Source organism: Nycticebus coucang, chromosome 19 (assembly GCF_027406575.1).
Source record: "Nycticebus coucang isolate mNycCou1 chromosome 19, mNycCou1.pri, whole genome shotgun sequence".
Lineage (NCBI taxonomy): Eukaryota > Metazoa > Chordata > Mammalia > Primates > Lorisidae > Nycticebus > Nycticebus coucang.
Window position 1 is genome coordinate 27,044,027 of NC_069798.1, and position 23,583 is coordinate 27,067,609.

Genomic DNA, 23,583 nt, shown 5'->3' on the forward strand with positions numbered 1-23,583 from the left:
TTGAAGTAGAAAGCAGACTTTTACTACTTTGATAAGAGTAAGTCAGAACTCTAAGCACAACTGTTTCATAAATACATGGATTTTTGTGTGAAACCTATAAACTATAGATTTTGTTATCATATCTAGTCTTGCTGTAAAACATTACTTCCATATCTCTGAATACCATTTGGCAATAAAAAGAATCAAGGTGGGGGTGGAGCAAGATGGTGGCTGGGTAACAGCTTCCCTGCAACTGGGCACGGTGAGTCTGGGGAGATAAGACTCCAGGCATCTCTGGCTGGTGGGATCTGCCTATAATCATCTCTTTGAGGATACAGGGAGTCAGCAAGGGACTTCTGGACCCCAAGAGGAGGACAAAAACAGTGGAAAACTGGCAAGTAATTGCGTGTGTTCAATGGACCTAATCCCGTCGGCAACCATACATACAAGCAGCAGTGAGACTGAAAACCGGAAAGGCCTTACCTGTGAACTGTTTCAGTGTTTTTGGACTTGGCACTCAGTTGAACTGCCTTGGGGAGAGCCTGAGCAGGAGTGTGGAGAATTTGGAGCATTGTCTAGGGCCCCAGACTGAGCTGCTGAGCCAGATGGAGCTAATAGTGTTTGGCTGTGTGCCACAGGGAACCATTGTGAGAGAACTGCCCCGGCAAGCTCTGCCCCCAGGGTCTCAGAGCAAGGATAGGGCGGGAGCTAGTAACCTAGTGACTGATCAGCCTAAAGGTGGGGACTGAGCTGCCTTACAGCCTTAACCCTCAGGGACAGAGTAAGACAGGTTTTGGCACACTGGAGCCTTGGGCTGTTGCCCTGGTTAGAGTGCCGTGGTGTCACAGCTCATAGCAACCTCAAACTCCTGGGCTTGGCACTGCCAGACCCCCATAAGAGCTGCACCGTGACCCCCAACCCGTGCCCGCCGGGCCTCCGCATGCCCTGACTAGGACCTGCAGGAGCTGCACAACCCTGCATCCTCCCTCCTGCACCCTCCCTGCCTCCACACCGGCCCACTCATCTGACCAGGGACTCTGGTATCTGCGTGCCCTCTGGAGCCCTCCCTGCCTCTGTGCAGAGCCCTTCTCCTGGCCAGAGACTGCTGGAGCCTTGGGGTCTATGTGCCAAAGTCACTGGGCGCCAGACACTCCCAGAACCATGCGCGCCACTCCCCACCCTGTTCCTGGATCTGGTGTGTCACACTCCGGAGCTGCTTCCACAACCACAACAACCTGGACGGGGCAGCCCCAGAGGAACTACACAGGGTAACTACCTACAAAGATCCAGCAATAATAGAGTGATCCCACTGGGGTCTAATCTTGGAGAGACACCTCCCCAACTCTGAGGACAGCCAGAGGCAATGGTGAAAAACAATCATGAAGCAAAATCAATAGAAAAACTCTGGCAATATGAATAATCAGAGTACATCAACTACCCCAAGGATCAGTGGGGCAGACACAGCACAAGATCCCATGCACAAACAAACAGCTGAGATGTCAGAAATCGAATTCAGAATCTGGATAGCAAATAACATCAAATTAGAATTCCAAGCAGTAACACAAAAGATATCTCAAGAATTTAACGAATTCAAAGACCAAATGACCAAAGATTTTGACACATGGGGACAAGAAGTTGCAGCCCTCAAAGATCTGAGAAACACAGTAGAATCCCTCAGTAACAGAATGGAACAAGCAGAAGAAAGGATTTCTGACATTGAAGACAAAGCTTTCGAACGCTCCCAAACTCTCAAAGAGGAAGAGAAATGGAGGACAAAAACAGATCACTCTCTCAGAGAGCTCTGGGATAATTTGAAGAAAACCAGTATTCACCTTATAGGGATCCCCGAAAGCAATGAAGTGGCTTCACAAGGCACAGAGTCTCTTCTCCATGAGATTATGAAGGAAAACTTTCCAGATATGCCAAGAGATTCTGAAATTCAGATAGACAGTTTCAGAACTCCAGCAAGACTCAACCCAAATAAGACATTCCCCAGACACATCATAATCAATTTCACTAAAGTTAATATGAAGGGGAAAATTCTGAAAGCAGCCAGACAAAAAAAAAGTATCACCTACAAGGGCAAAAATATTAGAATAACTGCAGATCTCTCTGCTGAAACCTTTCAAGCTAGAAGAGGATGGTCATCGACTTTTAAACTCCTAAAACAAAATAACTTTCAATAGGGATCCTATACCCAGCTAAACTGAGTTTCATTTATGACGGAGAAATTAAATACTTCAATGACATTCACATGTTGAAGAAATTTGCCATAACTAAACCAGCTTCCAGGATATTCTCAGACCTATCCTCCATAAAGACCAGCATAATCCTACACCATAAAAGTAAACCCACCCAGAAAATTTTGATCAAATTCCAACTTCCACAGTCGCAAAAGGATTAAGAATGTCCACCAGACTCTCGAAGGCTTATCAATATTCTCAGTTAATATGAATGGTTTAAATTGTCCCCTAAAGAGGCACAGATTGGCTGACTGGATACAAAAACTCAAGCCAGATATCTGCTGCATATAAGAATCTCATCTTACATTAACAGACAAATATAGACTCAAGGTGAAGGGATGGTCATCTATACTCCACGCAAATGGAAAGCAGAAAAAAGCAGGCATTGAAATCCTATTCACAGACGCAATAGGCTTTAAACCAACTGAAATAAGGAAGGATAAGGATGGACACTTCATATTTGTTAAAGGTAATACTCAACACGATGAGGTTTCAATTATTGACATTTATGCACCCAACCAGAACGCACCTCAATTTGTAAGAGAAACTCTAACAGACATGAGCAACTTGATTTCCTCCAGTTCCATAGTAGTTGGAGATTTTAGCACCCCTTTAGCAGTGCTGGACAGATCCTCCAAAAAGAAGCTTAGCAAAGAAATTTTAGATTTAAACTTAACCATTCAACATCTGGACTTAACAGACATCTCCAGAACATTTCATCCCAGAAAAACTGAATACACATTCTTCTCATCAGCACACGGAACATACTCCAAAATAGACCACATCCTAGGCCACAAATCTAACCTCAGCAACTTTTAAAAAATAGAAATTAGTCCTTGCATCTTCTCAGACCATCATGGAATAAAAGTTGAACTCAATAACAACAGGAACCTGCATACCCATATAAAGACACGGAAGCTAAACAACCTTATGCTGAAGGATAGATGTGTTATAGATGAGATCAAGAAGGAAATCACCAAATTTTTGGAACAAAACAAAAATCAAGACACGAGTTATCAGAACTTCTGGGATACTGCAAAGGCAGTCCTAAGAGGGAAATTTATAGCACTATAAGCCTTCCTCAAGAAAACGGAAAGAGAGGAAGTTAATAACTTAATAGGACATCTCAAGAAACTGGAGAAGGAAGAACACTTCAACCCAAAACCCAGCAGAAGAAAAAAAATAACCAAAATCAGAGCAGAATTAAATGAAATTGAAAACAAAAGATTATACAACAGATCAATAAATCCAAAAGTTGGTTTTTTGAAAAGATCAATAAAATAGATAAACCTTTGGCCAACCTAACCAGGAAAAAAAGAGTAAAATCTCTAATTTCATCAATCAGAAATGGTAATGATGAAATAACAACAGACCCCTCAGAAATTCAAAAAATCCTTAACAAATACTACAAGAAACTCTAGTCTCAGAAATATGAAAATCTGAAGGAAATTGACCAATACCTGGAAGTATGCCACCTACCAAGACTGAGCCAGAATGAAGTGGAAATGTTGAACAGGACTATATCAAGTTCTGAAATAGCATCAACTATACAAAATCTTCCTAAAAAGAAAAGTCCAGGACCAGATGGCTTTACGTCAGAATTCTACCAAACCTTTAAAGAAGAACTAGTACCTATATTACTAAACCTCTTCCAAAATATAGAAAAAGAAGGAATATTACCCAACACATTCTACGAAGCAAACATCACCTTGATCCCCAAACCAGGGAAAGACCCAACAAGAAAAGAAAATTATAGACCAATATCACTAATGAATATTGATGCAAAAATACTCAGTAAGATCCTAACAAACAGAATCCAACAACACATCAAAAAAATTATACACCACAACCAAGTTTGTTCAATATACATAAATCTATAAATGTAATTCAGCACATAAACAAACTGAAAAATAAGGACCATACGAAGCAGTATCAAAAATACACTATTGGGACCTGATGAAACTAAAAAGCTTCTGCACAGCCAAGAACATAGTAAGTTATACACCAAATTATTCACCAGACCCAGGGTCTCAAGGCTGGTTCAATATATGTAAATCTATAAATGTAATTTAGCACATAAACAAACTAAAAAATAAGGACCATATGATTCTTTCAATTGATGCAGAAAAAGCTTTTGGTAGTATCTAGCATCCCTTCATGATCAGAACACTTAAGAAAATTGGTATAGAAGGGACATTTCTTAAACTAGTAGAGGCCATCTACAGCAAACCCACAGCCAATATCGTACTGAATGGAATTAAATTGAAATCATTCTCATTTAGATCAGGAACCAGGAAGGTTGCCCGTTGTCTCCATTGCTCTTTAACATTGTAATGGACGTTTTAGCCATTGCAATTAGGGAAGAAAAGGCGATCAAGGATATCCACATAGGGTCAGAAGAGATCAAACTTTCACTCTTCGCAGATGATATGATCGTATATCTGAAAAACGCTAGGAATTCTACTAGAAAACTTTTAGAAGTGATCAAGGAATACAGCAATTTCTCAGGCTACAAAATCAACACCCATGAATCTGTAGTGTTTATATATACCAACAATAACCAAGCCAAAAAAACAGTTAAGGACTCTATTCCTTTCACAGTAGTGCCAAAGAAGATGAAATATTTGGGAGTATACCTAACAAAGGACGTGAAAGATCTCTACAAAGAGAACTATGAAACTTTAAGAAAAGAAATAGCTGAAGATGTTAACAAATGGAAAAACATACCATGCTCATGGCTGTGAAGAATCAACATTGTTAAAATGTCCATACTACCCAAAGCAATATATAATTTTAATGCAATTCCTATTAAAGCTCCATTGTCATATTTTAAAGATCTAGAAAAAATAATACTTCATTTTATATGGAATCAGAAAAAACCTCAAATAGCCAAAACATTACCCAGCAATAAAAACACAGCAGGAGGAATCACGCTACCAGACCTGAGACTGTACTATAAATCGATAGTGATCAAAACAGCATGGTACTGGCACAAAAGCAGAGAAGTAGATGTCTGGAACAGAATAGAGAACCAAGAGATGGATCCAGCTACTTACCATTATTTAATCTTTGACAAGACATTTAAAAACATTCAGTGGGGAAAAGATTCCCTATTTGAAAAATGGTGCTGGGTGAACTGGCTGGCAACCTGTAGAAGATTGAAACTGGACCCACACCTTTCACCATTAACTAAGATAGACTCTCACTGGATGAAAGATTTAAACTTAAGACATGAAACTATAAAAATACTTGAAGAAAGTGCAGGGAAAACTCTTGAAGGAATTGGCCTGGGTGAATACTTTATGAGGAGGACTCCCCAGGCAATTGAAGCAGTATCAAAAATACACTATTGGGACCTGATCAAACTAAAAAGCTTCTGCACAGCCAAGAACATAGTAAGTAAAGCAAGCAGACAGCCCTCAGAATGGGAGAAAATATTTGCAGGTTATACCTCCAATAAAGGTTTAATAACCAGAATCCACAGAGAACTCAGATATATTAACAAGAAAAGAACACATGATCCCATCTCAGGGTGGGCAAGGGACTTGAAGAGAAACTTATCTAAAGAAGACAGATGCACGATCTACAAACACATGAAAAAAAGCTCATCCTTAATCATCAGAGAAATGCAAATCAAAACTACTTAGAGATATCACCTAACCCCAGTAAGAGTAGCCCACATAACAAAATCCCAAAACCAGAGATGTTGGCATGGATGTGGAGAAAAGGGCACACTTCTACACTGCTGGTGGGAATGCACACTAATACGTTCCTTCTGGAAGGATGTTTGGAGAATACTTAGAGACTTAAAAATAGACCTGCCATTCGATCCTATAATTTCTTTACTGGGATTGTACCCAGAAGACCAAAAATCACAAAATAAAAAAGACATCTGTACCAGAATGTTTTTGCAGCCCAATTCATAATTGCTAAGTCATGGAAGAAGCCCAAGTGTCCATCGACCCACGAATGGACTAGCAAATTGTGGTACATTTATACCATGGAATATTATGCAGCCTTAAAGAAAGATGGAGACTTTATCTTTTTCATGTTTACATGGATGGAGCTGGAACATATTCTTCTTAGCAAAGTATCTCAGGAATGGAAGAAAAAGTATCCAATGTACTCAGCCCTACTATGAAGCTAAATTATAGCTTTCACATGAAGGCTATAACCCAACTATAGCACAAGACTATGATGAAAGGGCCAAGGAAGGGGAAGGGAGGGGAGAGGTCAGGGTGGAGGGAGGGTAATGGGTGGAGCCACACCTACGGTGCATCTTAAATGGGTACAGGTGAAACTTACTAAAGGCAAAATACAAATGTCAATATACAGTAACTAAGAGAATGCCATGAAGGCTATGTTGAACAGTTTGATGAGAATATTTCAGATTGTATATGAAAGCAGCATATTGTACCCCTTGATTGCACTAATGTACACAGCTATGATTTAACAATAAAAAAAAAAAGTAATTAAGAACCCTTGAGAAGTGACTGATTCTAGGTCTGAGGCAGGAAATGTACAGGTTGAACGAGGAACATCTGGTCATACTAGAAGCAGAGAGGTTATCAAGGACAACTAGAACTTTGTCAAAAGAACTCAGAAGCCAGCTTGAATAAACTCTCATAAGCTTCGTACATCAAGGAGTATAACTGCAATGGTTTGGGACATATCCAATATGTTTAAGTCCATCAATTAATAATTATACTCCAAAAAACTAAAACACCTCATTGGTTGTGTTTCGAGAATATCGCAGTTAGTTCATTGTTTTGCAAACTGGTAACAGAAAAAGAATCAGGCATCTCTCCTGCCTTTCCTATGTGATTGTTAATGCAGAGGGAAATATTTTGTAGATTATCCCAGCTAATAAATCAAGAATGAATAATAGAATTTCACTTTGAAGTTTCTAATGAATTATTGGATCTAAGCAGATATCATCAGTGGCTGACAATATCAGAGAAGGAGTCAGTTCCACATGGCGTGCCTCCTGATGGAAGTTCTAATATGGCATGTGGTAGTCTGGGCACAACCCCTGCCCCATTAGAACTTGAATCAAATCAAGCCTCTGTATGGAATTACCAACCATAGAAATGGAAAGGAAGGAGGAACATGTTAAAACACACTAATGGATGCAAGAACAAAAAAAATCCAGATATGGAAACTCTACCTAACAACCCAGTTCCTTCAACTATTAAAAAAAAAGAAATTGCAAAGAAAGACTAGAAACGGAGAAACCTATACAAAATTTAAAGAACATGTTAGAGAATCACAATGTATGAACCTTATTTGAATCCTGATTCAAACACACTGAAACAGAATTATAAGACATTGAAATGCATGTTTGACATTAAGTAATTATTTTCATTTTCAGATGTGATGATAGTTTTGTCGTTTGGTCTTTTTTTGGTAATATTCTTATTTTTCAGAAACATACATCGAAATATTTATAGGTGAAATGATGTAATGCTTGGGATTTACTCCAAAATAATCTGGCTTAGGAAGCAAGGGGTAGAATTGCAGAGGGGGCGTTGATGGAAGTATGAGTGAAACAAGATTGTATTAATAAATATTGAAGCCAAAGAGTAAACTTAACTGGTTTATTATTTCATTCTCTGTGTTTTTGCATGTATTTGAACATTTCTAAAATAAAAATTAATGCTTATCTGTAATATGTAGACACACACACGTATATTCTACACAATAGGCAAAATTGCAGAGTTTCAGTGGGGTTTAAATTTTAAAAAGAAACCTGTATCATTACACACCTATAAGAATGGCCAAACTCTGACATTTACGAGTACTTATAATGAAATTACTGTGAAATAATGAATAAAGTTAAAAGACTACTTTGATGTACCTTGTTATAGACTTGATAACTTTTTAATACCACACAGACTTGTGGTCAAGAGTGAAGCTCTAAATTGTAATTTAAATTAGGAATCTCAGAACCTCAGGAACTTTTGGATCTAGTTGGGAAGGTATAGAATGGTACTATGAAAAGTGTGTGAAAAAGTATGAAATTTAATTATTGTATAATTAATATTTAAATAATAATTTAATATTAAGGCAAATATGTAGAATAGAGAAAGAGAAAAGAGCTCAGCCAGAGCAGGACTATTCCATCCCCTAAAGCTCTGCCAGGGACCCCAATCTTGGATAGGTTTCTTATGTTTCTGTGTTAATTGTGTTCTTGTAGGTGGATAACTTGGGTTTTGTGTTTTTTCTAGTTGGGGAATGGCAGTCAATGTGTATTCTACCTCGATAACCCAAGAGACGATGAGCAGACATGACATCATTGCCTGGGTTAATGACATAGTATCTTTAAACTACACAAAAGTGGAGCAGCTTTGTTCAGGTAAGAGATTATCTTTTAAGTATTTGTCTAAATGTTTCCTGTCTATCATGTGGAATGTGATTTTATGAACTTAGATGATATATTTTGAATAGGAAGAATATTGATAGATAATTAAAGGGGAAAAGCTCAGGTATAACAAAAGAACATGTCTTTGGGGTGGGGGTAGGGATGTTTATGAGCCTCCAAGCATGTAGAGCCATCCTGAATGGTCTCTTGCTGGAGCCTTGAAATGCCTTCTGTCTCCTAGCCTTTATTCTGTTATCCTCTGTCGGCCCACATACTTACCTCCTGAAAACACAGATCAAGTCTTGCAACATCCCTCCTTAAAAACCTCAGGCTCCCATTGTCCTTCCTGGGATAAACTTCAAACTCTCTTCAAGGGGCTGATGAAGTTGTTTCTGTTCTGTCTGCCACCCATCTTCTCACTTTCATGCTCCACATCTTTCTCCCTTATACCTCAGCCCCCCACAATACTCTTTGTTCCCTAAAGACTCTTCCTTTTGCATCACAAAGCTTTTTTCATGCTTCCTTTGCTAAGGTCTTTCCCCTCATTTTTGTTTGTGGGAAAATCCAGTTCACACTTTAAAATCTAGCCTACCTGCCAATCCTGCTGTGAAATGTTTCCCCAGCCTCCCAGGCTCCGTGGTGTTCCTGACATGCTGTGCCCATCCCTCCGGAATAACACTTGCCACTCTGTGTTAGAACGGCTAACTCTTACTGCCCCTAAAGGTATGCGAGTCCTGAAGACAGGTCCCAATTTTATTTTTTGTTGAATGCTTGCAGTTGTTTATACCTGGTATAAAGTAGGTCTGCAAAGAATTCATGTTGAATTAAACTTGCTTTAAAAATAAGATTTGACTTCAATGATAAAGTAAGGGCATAGTATAAAAAAAAAGTTGCTAGTAGGGTGGCGCCTATGGCTTAAAGAAGTAGGGTACCAGCCTCACATACTGGAGGTGGCGGGTTCAAACCCAGCCCTGGCCAAAAACTGCAAAAAAAAAATGTTGCTAGTGAAGTAATTTATTCTTTGATTCCTGTATTTATCAAATAAATAGTTCTCCTTTGGAAACAGGGATTATTTTCTTCTTGTAAACTAAATAGATAAGATATGTCCTCCTTGCCTCTGGCTCTAGCACAAAAATGATATTAGAAAACAGAAAATGTTACTGCAGTGTACTGCTGTGAAATTCCCATGAGCCAGAATAGATATGAAGGAGTTACCGATTTTAGCTGATGCATTGGTATTGAACATTCTGCTGTCTTTCCCAGGGGTCATGTGTGGAAGAAAGATTTTGTGCAATACCTTCAGAATTCGGAAAACCCCTGTAGTCACTCTCAGATCATGTCTGAGTCAGCACCCAACAATTTAGGTATTCTCCCTTTGCCAGGTCTGGATTTGATCAGAATACCATAGAAGACTGACTTTTAATACTAATGACATCTCTTCCCCCGTGATGATTTTCCCCATTCGGAAGACAGTGATGGGTGGGCTAGAACCTGGGCATTTCCTCACCTGCCTCTCTGTGCCTAGACCTCAGACATGAAAGTCCATTGATTTATGAGGTGAATAGTGGGTGCTAACTAACCAGTTCTTAGAAAAGCAGACTTAGACCATCTTGATGGGGTGTGTGTGTGTGTGAGATCTACTGAAATGGCTCTAAAAGTTTTATTCAGAAACAATTCCTATTGTATCTTACTTAACTTCAGACCTCTACTCATTCAACTATTTCTGTGCTATTCTTGCTATGCATTCTGGAGCTCACTGATATTTGATGTTCAATTTGCTGGGGAAAAAATAATAGAGTTTCCCTGTTCTTAGCAATCCCTTTATTAATGGCACATACCACTTCCTGTTGTCATTATTTGTGAAATTGTCCCTTTCCCCTCAGTACCTGCTGCACGGTTTTATAACTGCTAAGAGGCAAAGACAAAAATGTCCATCTTACTCACCAAGGGGGTGCGTGTACATGTGGATGAGGAGAATGGATTGGTTACCAAGAAAAAGAGACACAGAAAGGAATGGGATAAGGAAAAGGGAAGGACCGTAGAGAAAATTCCCAGTCATGAGTCTGAAATGTCAAAGGAACCCATGAGGAGCTTTTTGTGCAATGCCTTGGACAGTTTGGGGGTCATGTAATTTGGTAGGGACAGATGAAATAAGAGTGAATTGGAGTAGTTTTAGATACAGTAGTAGATGTTTTATGAGCAATATACATAACTTTTTCAGAACTTTCAAATGGCTCAGAAGGTAGATTCAACAAAATTTTAAGCAGCATTTGTGAAAGATTCTTACATAGTTGTCTTAAAGCATTGATGCACATTTACAATCATTTGTAGCTACATTGCTGCCAAGTGTGACTTGATAAAAACCTGTAGAAGCAATTTTGATCACTACTAAATAGATGAAATTTTGATTAGGGTAAGTTGCTGGCTACCTAAGGTTATAAGGTTGACAGTTCAGAAGAAGAAAGCATATTTAAAGATTTCATCCCCTCATTTCTTTCTGAAACTGTTTTTTTGCTAGAAAAAAAAAAGTGTTAATCTCCATAGTAGAGAGACAGGTCTTTTATTTTTGGCAGTAGTTTTCTCAGAGTATGAGCTGTGGCCCATATGCATAGATAGTCACATGGGGAGCTGCTGAAAAAGCACATGCTTGGATTCCTTGACCTTCTGAATAGGTACCTCTGAGTGCAAAGCCTAGAAATCTGCTTTTAACAAGCAACCCACTATACTTTTCTGCAAAAGGCTAGAACTTACAGTACATTTTTGAGAAACCCCAAACCACTAAAATGAAGTTAAATGATCCAGAACCTATCTGGAACTTCCCTTATTTGTAATTTAATCTGTGACTTTTGTCCTCAGCAATGACATTTCTCAGGAGGAAGCTATCTTTCTTTCTATTTATTTATTTATACCCTTCATTGTTCTAGGAGACATTTAAGGCAGCTTGGACAGTGTTATTAGGATAAAAACAAAACCAAATATTGTTGATCTAAGTGATTTATCCTCTTCACCCTTATGAGTAGTCAAATTTCTTGGATAAATTTTTTTCAACATTTAATGCCTTTTAGTTTACTGTGTGGCATTTTATTTTAGTGGTATGCTCTGGAAAAACATAAACTGCCTTCACATGTTTAAACTTATTATTTTTTCTTGTTCAGCAATATTATTTCTTATTGTTTCTTAAAACTTTATGCTCCAATCCTGGTGATTCCCATTTTGCCTTTTTTTCTTATTGCGTTTTCTTTCTTTTTTTTTTTTTTTCTATTTCCAGCTAAGAGATCTCCATTTAGCTTAATATTAAAACTATCACCACCTTTTCTTTAGCTCATAAAGAGCTGAAATGCTTCCTCACGTTGGTGTTGCATTTGTTTCAGTATTTTCTGCCTTTATGCTCTATGATATTATATCTCATTTGTTTCCATGTAATTATTTTTAAAAAGGTCTTTAATGGAAAGATGGTATGAGAAGATAGGACACTTGGAAATACATTGTATTAAGTTGCAAAATAGTGAAAACAATGTGCCACTTATGTCTCCAGGGATGCAGCCTTATGAGAATTTTCTTTGAACATTAAATCTGGGTCATGTAATTTTATGTATGTCTGGTTTGCATTTATTTCTTGTGAAAAGCAGCCTTTAAGTTTCAAGTTAAAAAGTGGGCTATATGAGCAGAAAGCAGACTGTCACTGCCTGTGAATACTATCTCTAACAATGTGACAATATACTGCTCACCTAAATATGTTTTGAAATGTGTAATAGTTGTGAATTTCCTAAGGTGGAATAGGGGTGAGAGGATACATTGGACCGCTTGTAACATCAGGTTAGTTCAGCTTTAGAAATATTTTGTATTTTTTTTCTATTGCTTAATGAAATTTATAGGACTTTTAGGGGGGTAAGAGATATATTTTTACTTTAATATCAGCCCAAACCAATTCACTAGATATTTCATAAGGCAGTAACAAGGGTGAATGGGCAGCATGATGCTAAAAATCTCTAAAAACATCTTAAGCAACTTCAGATACTTTAGTGGAGATGTTGAAAGAGAAGATAGTCTGTATGGAGGAAGAAGGAAAAAACAATGGCAAGGGGAGTGGGATGGAGTAGAAGAAAGTACCTTTTCCTCTTCCTCATCCCTCACTCCTGCCCTGACACATCAAGCCTTCTCCGATATTTCTTTCTGACATCCTTTCTCTGGGTCTGGATCCTCTCCCCAGGCTGGGTCCCATGTTGGGTCTTTGTCTGCTAAGGGCGGGGCTGTGACTCTCCCCCCAGCAGGAGGCAGCACCGCTGGCCCTTTTCCTTTCCTCTCTGTGCACCTTCCTTCCCTCCTTCCCACTCATGTCTCAGGACCGGCAAATGCCTGATTTATGGCACAGGCTGAGATACAGTCCACATGCAGGGTGGGCAATGCCTGGACTGTCCCTTTACTGGGGAATGCCACTCTGCTGGTTAAGAGCTCAGTTATTTTCCAGAGCATGTTAGCATTTTAATACAATGTTACTTGAATTAAGCCATTTTCAAATGAAAATTTTAGGTATTTTCCTGACTGGCTTAAAAAAAAAAAAAAGAAAAGAAAATGATTAGGGTTTGATTCAGTTTCAATTTGTGCTTCTCCAAATTGATTCAAGCTTTGTCTTGGAACAAGTTTCTAATATTTTGTTCTTCTGGGAAGCTTCTGAATTTGGCTGATGATAATCATAGTCACATTTACAGTTCTGGGTTCATGATAACTCTGTGGAAGGAGCTAGGATATATAGTATACTCTGGGATTCACATACATGCGTCCATGTGTGCCACAGGTGCTCTGGGCTCTGCACTGATGCAGTCGTCCCTGACTTGAGTCCAGCAGACTGTTCTTTGTGACCATTTCTGGCTACAGATCTATGCCTGTTAAATAGGTTGATCCCAGCCTCGCATAGCATCCCCTGTGCCTCCTCCCTTCTCTCCACAGAGACCTCTGTCAGGACAGGTTAGTGATGAAATCAGCTCAGAGTCTAAATTTAGTAGGGCTTCTCATATTAGCTCTCAGGTATTGAAACCAAGTAAGGATATTCTGTGTCTGTAAGCCCAAGAGTTTACTTGACTTTATGAATCACAGAGTGTTATTTTCTATTTTCTGTACAAAGACTGCATCATATCAGATTATATTCTTGTTGGTAGAGCGATAACTAATATAGTGGAATAGTCTCCATACTTGTGATGTATTACGATTTGTTTTTCGGCTTTTTTGCTGACACTTGAGTTAATATTAAAATCAGATCAGGTTCAGCATACCAACTCACTGGAGAAGGGGACAAAAAAGGAGCTGGGTAATTCAGGGTGCAGTTGTAATACGGCCAAGTGTCTTCACTAATGCACTGATCAAAAGGGAGTTTATTTTTTTGAGCAGAATAGCAAATACGTTAGGGTTTTTTTTCCCTTCTGTATTTGTTTATTTACATATATCCTGATGCTTTGCTACTAAAGATAAACATAAACTGGCGTTTTTATTTTTGTTGGGGTTGTTTGCGTGCTGCCTTTTGTAATGCAAAATGCCATAGTGAGGGAAAGTGTATATGCATTCACCTTCATTTGCCAAATGCTCCTGTAAATTTTGCTGTATGGATGGTATATCTTGGAAAATGATCAGCTGCTCTTCACTTATCTCATTACTGCGTTCATTTGTGCCAATCAGTTTAGTTTTATTTAACGAACATGTTTTGAGTGTTCCTTTCAGCTAGGCTCGGGGGACACCAATACAGCAGGGTTCTGTTCTCTTAGATTAGAGACCACACTGGGGTGAGTGCTGGTTGGGGGGCATTGGGATGCCCAAAGGAGGAAGTAGGAAAATGAAGGTAGGGACATAGGGAGTCAGTGGAGAGAGACTTTCTTTCCAATTCTTTGGCAATACTTGGGTGCTCCTAGAGGGTTGAGAACGGTCATAGTTTGGGGAGCATGTCAGAAATGCTCTCCTCCCTTCGGAGCCAGGTGGAGAGACTAGTGGGTAGGATAATGTGTGTGGGGGGGGGGGCTTAGTCTCATCTACCCTAACAGGCTCTCCAGGTTAGATTGGCCCCTTATGATATAGGGACTCTGGTCAGTGAAAGGCATGTGCTTTACAAAGTATAGACAGCCCTTGAGTACACAAAGCATGTTGTCTTTGCTAAGAGAAATATGAACAATTTTCCTGATGATCTCATCATGTGAGTATGTGAAAATTGTTTTTATACTACGTGTTTGAAGCAACTATGCATACATGTGGCATATTCTCAAGAAACTGTAGACTGGCTAACTTCTTTGGAAGAAAGAACACAACAGATATTTTTAAATTCCATGAAGCCAAACCTCAGTGTTATATTCAGGTCTCTAACTGGACAGGTGTCATGTGATTTCAATTAGCACTTTTCTTAGGAATAGACATATATGTCTCTGCATCCTATTCTTACCTATTTCTACTGGAGTCTCTCCTGGGTAGTGATGAACATCGTAAATGAGGGGAAATGAAAAATTGGCTAAGGAAAATTGATCACCTAGAGTGTAATTATTTCGTAGAATGCTGGCAGTAGATCTCCTTAACAAAAAGTCAGGAAACATATAATCACAATAAACATAATACAGTACTATCACAGGAGCAAAGCAAATTGGTAACATATTAGAAACAGGATTGGTGGTTGCCTTTGAGAATTCTCGGTAAGCTCAAACAACATAATAATTTTGGAATTTGTACCACACAGTACCATCAGTTAAATCCTACACTTCCATCTCTTCCCCCGCCCATGTGGGAAAATTCTCAGATGTCACAGATGAATGCGGTCTTCAGGGTTCTTATTTGGTATATCAATAATTCACAAATTCTGTTATATCTACTCTATCTACTGTAATAAGACCCTGCTGAGTTTTACTGGCTTAAAAACCACAAATGGATCAGTGGTTGTGACCTAGAGGTGAGAAGTATACCAAGAGATGGGTCATCAAAAGAAGTCTAAAGTTAAAAAAAAGAAGAAGACGTCTAAGGTAGATACACTTGATGAAGGTGATGATGATGATAACATTAACAAGTCTCAAAGCCCTGGCATTGACTTTCCTGCCTGGAGCCCTAAATCCATGGCCCCAGGGTTCTTGGTAAAGGTGGTGGGAAACTTTGCTGGAGTCTAAGGATAAGGTGAGTTTTAAGACCCATTTATATGGCTCAGCACCTGTGGCTCAAGCAGCTAAGGCGCTAGCCACATACACCTGAGCTGGCGGGGTCAAATCCAACCCTGTCTGCCAAACAACAATGATGGCTGCAACCGAAAAATAGCCGGTCATTGTGGCAGGTGCCTGTAGTCCCAGCTACTTGGGAGGTGGAGGCAGGAGAATCGCTTGAGCCCAGGAGTTGGAGGTTGCTGTGAGCTGTGATGCCACAGTACTCTACCCAGGTCTACCCAGGGGCACAGCTTAAGGCTCTGTCTCAAAAAAAAAAAAAAAATTATAGTTGATAATTCTAATTACAGAAGCTTTTAGAGCCCCTTCTAATTGGGTCTCCATTTTATGATAAGTGCTTACTTTTTCTTTTTCTTTTTTTTTTTTTTTTTTTGCAGTTTTTGGCCGGGGCTGGGTTTGAACCTGCCACCTCCGGCATATGGGGCCGGTGCCCCACCCCTTTGAGCCACAGGAGCCACCCATAAGTACTTACTTTTAAAATACATAATGACGTGTTTATTTTGAAATCATTCTCTAAGGTCAATAAAAACCAGTCTCTTAATAGAAAAAAAGAGTATGTTTCAGCACACTTAAAGTTATTTTGATTTTTCCAAAGATGTCAGTTACTTTATATGATGGATACATTCTGTACAAAATATTATATTTATATTGCTTTTTTTTTCTTTTCCTTTTCTCTCTGTCAGTTTAAATCATCTAAAGACTTAAACATGAAGAGTGTAAATTTGGGAGAAAATAGTCATTTCCTTTTATAAATGAATTTATGATTGCTTAAGCACCTCATATGTTTATTTGAGAAAAGACTTAAGAGTTGGTGAAACCTGCCGAAGTTGTTCAGCAGATAAACCAGAGGATCTTAGGAATGTGTTCATACCCTTTCTTCACTAGTAGGAAGCCAAGGACTTCATTTTGTTCTTTGGTTTTGTGACCCTCGAATATGAAACATGCATTTTGGAGATTCATATTTCATATCCAAAGCAGTCCCATTCAAGCCTATTCATTTTTATAGTTCTGATTATTTTAACCAGGCACATAATACCTAGTTTTGTATTTTAGAGGTAGAATGATGTCATAATGCCTCAGCTTTTATATCTCTCTCAACTATGCTTATTATTTGTATTATTTAATTCATGTAACATCTCTGTGAAGAAGAAGAATAGGAACTTTTTTCTTTTTAAAGTTTGAGACAGTCTCTCACTCTCACTCTGTCACATGGTACTCTCACAAAGTACCATGGTGTCACAGCTCACAACAACCTCAAACTCCTGGGCTCAAGTAACCCTCTTGCCTCAGCCTCCAGAGCAGTTGGGACTACAGGCACCTCTCATAACTCCTAGCTACTCAGTTCCTTCCTTCCTTCTCTCCTTCTTTCTTTCTTTCATTTTTTTAGTAGAGAGGGGATCTCATTCTTGCTCAGACTGCTCTCAAACTCCTGAGCTCAGGCAATCTACACATCAGCCTCCCAGAGTGCTAGGATTACAACTATTGAGAGGCCTTTACATCTTCATTTCCTCTTTCTATGCTCTGAGGAAGATAAGCACATCTTCTAGAATGAGTTTGTTACAAGCTTGGTCCTCCAAAGGACTTATTCATCAAATTATCACTGTTTTCCATATATTTAATTCTGTTCAGGAAACCTGTATTGCAGTGGCCTTGCTAAGAGGCTCCATCAATACTTTTTCAACCCCTTCTATGAGAAGTTGGTATTTTCTGAGTCTTATAAAAAGGGAGGTGATAATGCAACATTTAAGAGTAGTCACCATTTCCTGTTCAGTTCTGTTCCCTTGTTCCCATATCTGTTTCCCAGCTCCACCCAGAGTCCAGTTCCTAACCTTTACTGGATAGAAATTGTAGATCTGCTGATAATTATGATAGCAGACGCTGTGCTAGCACAGTAGAAAAATGAACTGGACACCACCCCCAAATCTTAAACAGCTACTTGTTAATCAACCAGGAAAGACAGCTAATTAACATGCAAGTCAAACTGCTATTGGGCTTCCCCTCTACTTCTGGGCTGAGAACAGCAAAGTTTCATAAAGGAGATGATGTTTGTAAGCTTTTGAAGTTTCTATTTATGTGTGAAAAATGACAAAAGGACATTTTAAGCAGAAGAGATTTGATCAAGGCAGAGGGAAGATGCAGTGTTTCATGCATGTACATGTGTAAGACTTCTGTATATTATTAGTATTCAAAGTAGCAAAAGAAGACAGTAATGCTTCACATAATAAGTCCTGTATTCAAAGAAAGGAAAGATTATTTCCATCTAGAAAAGCTTTTTGTCTTACCCTTGTTTCGGGTCTTTGGCCAAGCAACTATGCAAATTTTGTGGATGGTCAATAAATATTTATGAAGTTGAATTGAATTGAAATGCCATTCAAACTACATTTTTAATATGGCTAGGATTCAGACAGTGAAGAGGAAAATAGTGAGTTTGATTAGAGATACCATTTAGATCATCTTGATATTATGTACATTGCTTTATTCCTGAAATCAGCAGATTGAGTCCCTACGATGTGTCAGATGGTGAGCTAGGATCTAAGGATATATACAACAAAAGCACAGATCATACCCAGTTAGAACTTGTTCTTTTATGACCCATGTTCTTTTTGACAAATTTCTATTCAGACCATCGAAGTGGACAGGCAGCCTGTCTTACCAGCAGACAGTGTAGACGCCGTCTGAAGTATTAGCAGCCCATCCTGCTCCTACGCAGTTAAGATCATCAAGCCAAACGTCTCCAGATTGTGCTAGTCTTTTTTTACAACAACAAATTATATTTCAGTATATTGAAAATATTGTAATATAATTTGTATGCCATACAATTCACCCATTTAAAGTATATAGTTCAGTGATGTTTAGCACATTGAATTGTGCAACCATCACCATAGTTAATTTTAGAACATTTTCATTTCCCTAAAAAGAAACTCCATACCCATTAACATTCACTCATCATTTCCCCCCACACCTCCAGCCCTGGGCAACCACTAATCTGCTTTCTGTCTTTGTAGACTTGTATTTTGGGGGCATTTCTTCCATATGTGCATTTAAGTGTTGATTGACTAATTTCCAGTTTAGTGCTAAAGTACATGTGGTATTTGTTTTTCCATTCCTATGAGACTTCACTTAGAGGAGTGGTTCTCAACCTTCTTAATGCCGCAATGTATTTTCATTGTTACAAAGGGGTTGCGGCCCACAGGTTGAGAACCGCTGACTTAGAAGAATGGTCTCTAGCTCCATCCAGGTTGTTATAAAAGATACTAGATCACCCCTGTTTTATGGCTTAGTAGTACTCCATGGTATACATGTACCACATTTTGTGAATCCACTCTTGTACTGATGGGCACTTGGGTAATGTCCACATATTTGCAATTATGATTTGTGCTGCTATAAACATTCAAGTGCAAGTGTCTTTTTTATGGTTTCTTTTTCCTTTGGGTAAATACCGAGTAGTGGGAGTGTTGGATCAAATGGTAGGTCTTCTTTTAGTTCTTTTTGAGTCTGGTACTCTCTAAAAGAAATCATTTCTAACCATTTTTTTTTCTGAATTGTGTTTTTAAAATTATAGTGCATTAGATACATAGATTATTAAAAAGACTGTCAGAAATCACTGTCAAATGTTTGGTTATGCTGGAATTGCATACCTGGAAACAGAATAATAGGATTGCTTGGCAAGTCTCAAAGTCACCATCCCTTTTCAGGTTGGGTTTTTTTTCCCCATTCTGAAACCATGATGTAACTGCGACAGACATCAAGTTACCTCTCTTTTCTTTGTCCCTTCCCTTCCAAGGGTGTGCTCTTACCCAAGTTTTAACACTCGTAAGCTTTTTATGACCAATTATTTGATAGTAAGAAGCTTATACATGTGAAACTAATGCCAGCGCCATTCCCTGCAGTTTCCCTTAACATTCTGCCTTCGGAGGATCGTTCTCCGCTTTTGTTTCTCCTAGATTACATTTGTGGGACAGCTCTGGGAAGAACTGTTGAAAACTGTAGAAGCAGCCAAATTTTAATGAAAACATGTACATCAGCTTTAACACTATACATAGTCATGTTCAAACCCCCTATTGAAAAAAATCTATGGAACTTCTTTTCTGTTTCTTACTCATTTTAATTTTTATTATACCATTCTTTTATTTCTACTGTGGTCGTATGATTGCATCCCTCAAGTAAATACTGTATATTTCTCATACTAATTTGGGTTTCTTCTAATGCTAGATTGTGCTTAGAAAACAGAGGATATTCTGGGTTAACCTAGGAAATATAAAGAAAGAAACTAACTATAAAATAATATTCTGTTACATATTACAATCAGTGTGAATGTTAGATGGTAGCTACTTGTGAGTTCCTCTTTAAGGGCAGGGGGCTTCCTTTGGTGCCATGCCTGGCTCTCGGGGCTGTCTCCGGCCACAAGGGAGCTGCATGGGGAAGAGCGCCCTCCTCTGGAGAGTGGCAGTAAAGAATATTATTGGTGTGGGTAAGATCTGGTGGACTGGATTCAAAGGAAGTTTATGAGTATGGAGCCCTCACCTGTAAGTCTTGGGGAGAGGGTGAAATGGCTTCGATCTGGGGAAGAACCCTGGAACACCCAGTCACTAGTCCCAGGGATTGTGACCTCAGCCATAAAAAGAGCAACCTGAGAAAAGGGTGCATTGTGTAGGTGGACTATAGTCTCGTGCTGGTCCATTCCTACCACTGTATTTCACGCTATATACTAAAAGCCTCTCCATCGTCTACTGGAGTTACAATCTGTGTGAACTTGGTATCTGGAGTTAATGTAGTAGCCTGGCATATGTAACTGTTGATAAAATGATGTATTACCTTGGTATTTACCCAAAGGAAAAAAATCATAAAAAAGATACTTGCACGTGAATGTCTGTAGCAGCACAAATCACAATTGCAGAGATGTGGACAAAACCCAAGTATCCAAAAATACATGAACGGATTCATAAGAGAAGTGGTGATCTAGTATGTTTTGTAACAGCCTAGATGGAGCTGGAGACCATTCTTCTAAGGGAAGTCTCAGAAGAATGAAAAGACAAATACCGCATTTACTCAGTACTAAATTGGAACTGGTCAATCAGCACTTAAGTGATCAACTATGATTCTGTAGAAATTCCCTGAGAAAATGGGAAAAATGATCAGTTTTAGTTTTCTTCCCCTTAGTTTATTTTCCCTTAACAGTAGACATGTTCTGAAAATTGGAACTTAATAATGACATAGTGTAGGCACTCTTCTCTAAAGACACTTGTGCCTGGAAATCAGCATTGAGCTGTTTACCAAATTAGATTAAGCTCCTTTTTTCCCCCTGGCATTTAAAGCCTTGAGCAATCTGGCTGCAATGCACCTTTCCAGCATTTACTCACACAGCTCCCTACCCATAACCTACTTTTGCCCATTGCCCAAACACAACTTTTACTACATGCCATGATCCCCTGTCTTTGCTTGGAATGCCTCCTTTGAAGGCCATCTCAAATGCCACATTCCCTCATTCCTCCTGATCAACAAGAGGTGAGTGCTCTCTAATCTCAATTTTCTAAGCTTTACAAAGCCTTATAGTTTGTAATAAACATAAAAGGTCATTGAGTATTTGTTTTAAGCTTTTAGCATTAGGAGTTAAGCTTCTTGAGGACTGAAAATGATTATGTAAGCTGGATTTGATTTTATCTGTTTAATGATACTGATTACTCTTTCTTGGATTTTTATTTGGCAAGAGCTAACTCCTTTGGTATTTAGGTATCTATGCATGTAGTTCAGCACTTCTAGTTTTCTGTTTCTCTGGGTTTTTTTCCATGTATATTTCTCTGATCCCAGGACTAAGTTACTTGGTTCTTTAAGAGTAAGATCATATTCATCATTAAGTATTTGTTGGTTTATTGATTTTTTTGTTGATTAATAAACAGAGTAACATCTCTCTATGTCACCTACAGATGGGCATTTCTTTAAAGGTGACCTCGAACCACAAAAATTAGATAGGCTATCATCTTTTCAGATGCTACTCAGGCTTGTCTTAATTTAAATATTTTTTTTTACACAATCACATACTTCAGTATTTTTTAAACCCTTCTGTTCATTAAAGTAAAGAGGTAGCACAAACAAATGTGTGAGAATTCCTGAGTGCACATGTAGGAAGCTGTACCGCTGATACTCTGGCTGTATGAAGCTTTCTCTTTTCATGACCCCTACAGAATGGGTTTCATATGTACATTTGTATCTTGTTTTCCATTTATAATAAAGGTTTTTTATGTCTCCTTTACTCCTTTGTCTGGAATGCTAAATTCTAACTTTAGCTCTATTCTCATACTGTAGCCTCTGGGACATCTTGCTGCCAACTTCAGTGTCAGACTCCCTAGGAGCCAGTGACATTTTGTACCGCACACTATTCCTGCTCCAGCTCCGAGGGCCTCTCCCATTTCCTTCATTCTTGACTCCTGTGTAGAAGCTGAATCTTATTGTACAAAGCAGGATATCTTAGACAGCTTGTTGTGGTAAAATTTGAGGAGCACTCAAAATGTAACAACTTTGATTGCCCTGAAAGAAATCACTGGTTTTAGAGAAACTGGGCATGAGCCTGAGCACCTGGCACTGGATCGTTGATTAGCTGATGAAAAAAAAATCTTTATCACTAAGATAATTCCTTACTTGCCATTTAAAAATTTTTTTTCAGTTGTCTGAATCTTTTTCTGTATCATTAGTTAGGTTTGAAGTTTTAGATTATTTTTTCTTAAAGCATTCATTTGCGAAGTTTAAACCCTGAGAATCATGGGGTAATTATGATTTGGTTAAATAAAACAACTCTAAGTAGAATAATTAAGCTTCCTTGTAGTGTTCTAGTTTTTTAATGCAGAGTTATAATAGTTAATGTCTCTGAAAGTTATTTTTGCAAACATCACTTTAAAATATAAGCTCCTTTTTTCAGTCTGTTATAATCTGCAAATCTCTGAAATTTACTTTTTAATAAAAATATTGATATCTAAATCTTAACCAACAGCTACTAAGAAGAAAATATTCTTCATTCTTCCATGGTATTTCCATGCAGAAGCACTATACTCAACTGAGTACAGTGATTTTAACATGTGATCAATTTTTTCTACAGCATGTTAACTTTCAATGTCGTTCTACAGATTTTCTAATCAAATTCTAATTTAAAGGTGACATTACTTTTTTCAAAAAGTATTCCTTGGTTCTTGTAGAAGGCATGTATGAACAGAGGATGCTGATACCTTTAATTGAAATTTCCTGCAACCTTATAAGATTCTTCAAAAGGCTTTGTATCATATGAATTAGTAAAAAAAAAAAAAAAAAAAGTGGGCATTTATCAGATGAAAGACAGATCGTGGTTTGACAAGGCCTTTTAATTTATCTGCTGATACTCTTAAAAATCCATTTGCTTGAATAATAATTCCTAGCTTATTTCTTTTTCTGTATAAGAAAAGAGATGAAAATGTCCTTTGACAGCTTGGTCTGTGTGTTGAAGGGTAAAGATGAGGTGTTTTTCAGCTCTCTCCATATTCACATAAGCATCTCTTTCTGCGGGAGTTGAAGTCTTCCTGCTGGCTATTACCCCTTTCCTCTACATGGGATCAGTTTGAAAGCTACTTGCCTTTGAGACTTACGTGCAATCAAAATAAAAGTTTCTGACAACGCCAAGCAGTGGGAAGAAATAGGAAGCTCAGTGAAGACGTTGGTAATTCTAAAGAGCAATCTGAGTTGAAGCCAGACTTCTGAACTCTTGATCTTTTAATTGTAGGTTTGCAACTTAGAATAGGAGTAAGGTAAACAGTGTCCTAAATTCCCTTCAACAGAGTTAAATAATACTGTAGTAGCT

At 38.4% G+C, this 23,583-nt stretch overlaps 1 protein-coding gene across 7 annotated transcripts in view; it reads left to right on the top strand.

The window, feature by feature from the left end:
• MAPRE2 (microtubule associated protein RP/EB family member 2) overlaps positions 1 to 23,583 on the top strand; it is a 186,169-nt gene that overhangs the window by 92,133 nt on the left and 70,453 nt on the right. For 6 of the 7 annotated variants that reach the window (XM_053571095.1, XM_053571092.1, XM_053571094.1 and 3 more), the window contains one exon: positions 8,450 to 8,577. The exons of the other annotated variant lie outside the window; for it this stretch is intronic. In XM_053571095.1, the coding sequence (XP_053427070.1) occupies positions 8,457 to 8,577 (121 nt within the window). In that variant the 5' untranslated portion in view covers positions 8,450 to 8,456. The remainder of the gene's footprint in view (positions 1 to 8,449; positions 8,578 to 23,583) is intronic. 7 annotated transcript variants of the gene reach the window in all.